Source organism: Morone saxatilis, unplaced genomic scaffold (genome assembly GCF_004916995.1).
Source record: "Morone saxatilis isolate NCDOM2014 unplaced genomic scaffold, NCSU_SB_2.0 Contig4, whole genome shotgun sequence".
In the NCBI taxonomy this organism is placed as follows: Eukaryota; Metazoa; Chordata; class Actinopteri; family Moronidae; genus Morone; species Morone saxatilis.
Window position 1 is genome coordinate 9661468 of NW_023339984.1, and position 3505 is coordinate 9664972.

General features: G+C 37.4%; 1 protein-coding gene across 1 annotated transcript in view; it reads left to right on the forward strand.

The window, feature by feature from the left end:
• rgs12a (regulator of G protein signaling 12a) overlaps positions 1-2141 on the forward strand; it is a 35836-nt gene extending 33695 nt beyond the window's left edge. Inside the window, exon 18 of the mRNA XM_035675343.1 lies at positions 591-2141. Coding sequence (XP_035531236.1) covers positions 591-877 — 287 coding nt within the window. The 3' untranslated portion in view covers positions 878-2141. The remainder of the gene's footprint in view (positions 1-590) is intronic.
• Positions 2142-3505: the final 1364 nt, after the last annotated feature.

A 3505-nucleotide genomic window follows, 5' to 3' on the forward strand; every position in this document is an offset into this window, starting at 1 on the left:
GCAACATATTTATTTAAAGCTGCAATTATATAAAAAAATATTATTATTATTATTATTATTATTATTATTATTATTATTATATATTATATAAACAATGGATCAAATTACTATGTGAAAGTTGTCACCCGTAGTGACAACCCCACTAAATTGTCCACCCAACTCTGCAGCTTTAGCTCTATGCAGTCCAATTTTAGCATTTTTTAGCTCATTGTTTTGGTTTTCCCAGCCCGCAAACTCCACTCGCTCCAATTCTATTTTCAGCATTAGCAAGTAACTGTTTTAATCAAGCTCTGCAGACAGGGTTAGCAACTAGCTGGTGAAAATGGTGGAGCATCTGGACTGTTTTTAAGGAGTTGGTGGAGACCAAAACAGAGCTTACAGTTGAGTGAATGTTAAAAACACGACCAATATAATGGAAATAGATCACTGTTTGTTAACAAGTTTGACCAAAAACCCCGATGTGAGATGTGTTTGCCTGTAGCAATTTTTTTTATAATCAAGCTCAATAATACTCAAATTGACATCTTCGTCATCCATAATGCATCAAATCATATTAAATCTTCCATGCCTTTCTTTTCTGTCATGCACAGAGGGGAAAACAGACCCGTGCTCCAACACCAAATCGCCCACTGATAGAGCCGACGCTGCACAGACGGTTCAGGAGGTGATGGATGTGGAGGGGGTACATCTAGAGGAGGGAACTGTCGAAACATCCCAGGGAGAGGACTCTGAGCTCAGCCTGAGCTTCCAGGGCTACGTCGCTGAGCTGCGGCAGTGCCAGAGCAAAATGAGGAACGCCCAGGTGCCCCACAACGGCCGCAACCCCCCAGAGGGCAAGGACTGCAAGACAGACCTTTACAAGGCCACAGTTGTCTAAAGGGAACCCCCACTGCTGCACTTTTAAAGCCTGAGGCACTGTCTTTTGAAAGGGAATTAATGAAATGATGGGCTGCATGTGCAAAGCTGTCAATTTACACTCCAAAAAAAAAATCAATATTATGGTGATAGATATTGTATATTTGTTATGAATTCTGGAGTCTTCTTGTTGATTTTTAGTACTGGTTGCAATTTTTGGACAGTGATATGTTTTTGTTATGGTATAGTTTAATAATGAAGTGAAAGCCATTCTGTTGTGAGCCACATTAGACCGAGGACAACCATGGGAAAAAAGCCGGAAAATAACATCTGGGTACCAGTTTCTAATTAGGCATACCTTATAAACAGTCTTGAGTTGTAATTATTTGGTTTAATATAAGTCCTTACTCTCTAGTAAGCTATCAAAATGAGTTAAAGAGCTAATGAAAATGTTACGTTGGCTAACAATATGTACCAGCCAAGTGGATTAGCCAATAATTAAGCTATTAATTACAATTTATAGATGCTTATAAAGGTTGACAAGATATTTTAACCCATTGTCCATTTACTAGACCTCTTGCCAGCCTTCCACCGAGGAAGACCATGAGATGCAGTTGAAAACTCTTCTGATCTATAAAACATTACTGAATTATTTATTAACCATTAATTAAGCTAATAATTACAATTTATAGACACTTCATACATTTTTCACAAAAAGATCTTAAAACAGTGTTTATCTTAAATTATCTTAAAACACTTACAAGCTTTTTTCACTGGCCTTCTGTTGAGGAAGACCATGAAATGCATGGAAAAAGCTTGTAAAGGTTCTTCTTACTAATAACTCGATGATCAACCAAAATTAAGATATTAATTACAACTTGTGGTATAAAGACTTTTAGATAGATTTATTTATTTGTTTATTTTAGATAAACATTTTACTAGCTTTTCCCACTAGTCTTTTGCTGAGGAAGACCATGAGGTGCAGTAAAAAACTAAAAAAAAACTAGTATTGAAAACAAGTTTGAATATTTTATCAAATTTCTTACATTAATAGAAAGTGGTACCCACATTGTACAGTCTGACCATATGCGACGCAGGACTCAGTTTTTAGGATCAAAAGGGAGGCAAATCACAATTTTCTTGGATATTTAACTATTTCCTGTATACATCTTCTTCCTGTGTTTTACAGATAATATATGACGGTACCTTTATTGCCTGTACTTCCTGCTTCTGTGGTTTTGAGGTTGTCCACGTGTTGAATGATTAAAAAGCTTTGATGGCTGTAATTCCAACAAAACTGAGGTTTTTCTTTTGTACATTAAGATTAATTGTGGTATTTCTGACAGCAGGGAACTCCTCACCATCCCATCCTAACCTCTAGTCCATCTTGTAAAAACATACCTGAAATACTCCTCTGTTGTAGTTTATAACCTAAAGTCTTATGTAAGACGTTCAAAACCATTAATTCTCCTACTTGGCATATTTGGCCAGCTAAATGTGTTTGCTAAGTTAGTCAGGATTGTCAATAATTAACAGTTGTCTTAGTTGAACAGTTTCCTCTTTGGAAACAGTTCCTTCACCTGGGGATTCATCTCTAACGTGGACGTGCTGTTTAGTCGTCCAGCCTCCTCTTTGTATTTTTAGCTCAGCATCTGGAGGGAGATTATTACAGCTGGGGAAAATTAGAGGTTAGATTATGGGACTGTGGAGTTTGTCTTGACAGAGCATGTCACTGCTGGAATGCTGACAACACACGGGGCCTATAAATGGTTGGCTTCACTTTCAAACTTCCCTTGAATTTCAAAGGTACTGTGGTTATTGAATTCTTCATTACAACAGTAATTCCTGCCAGATCCTTGAATTATCTTCAAATTGGACTTCTTATTTTAAGAACTTGAGCTTTAACACAATGACCCACCTGTGAATGTTTTGACTGGGCTGCTTTCACCCTCGGCTTCTCTGCCAGTTCCCACAGCAGCCACTTTGGCACTAGATATGATGGGACTCTTATTTTGTAAGGCGTGCACACCTGTACTACTCCAGTGCCATTTTGCAGCAATGAACCACAAAACACCGCAATTCCACCAAGAAGTCAGTTGTAATTAGACAAACTAGACTAAAAATTGAATTTAAGGGTCAAAATTCTTTACATTTGATTTAATTGACTGTTGACTTCTGACTATAATCTGAATATTTAGTTTTAAAACATGAAGAAACCTGAACTCTCAGTCACTTGCACTTGTACTTTATTATCAGTCTTCAGCAGCCTTAACCAGGTGAAAGTCTATAGAACTAAATCTTGGTAATGAAGTGTTTTTGATCCAACACGCCTGTCTATAAGACTTTATGGCAAAAAAGAAATTGTTAAAGGACCAGTGTGTAGGATTTAGTAGCATCTGGTGGTGTGATTGTAACCAACTGAATCCCCCTGACTTAACCTAGCGTGAAGTAGAAACTATACAGTGGCTGCGATAGGCCCTATCTAGAGCCAGTGTTTGGATTGTACACTCTCTTCCTAATGAGGAAGTCTTCTTTTGTACATTATGTTGTTCATTTTGTAAATTATAGTCCAATTTAAAGTAAAATAGACAATAAAGCAGGGTATGCTTTAGGGCATGGCTACCTTGTGACTGACAAGTCATTCCTATCC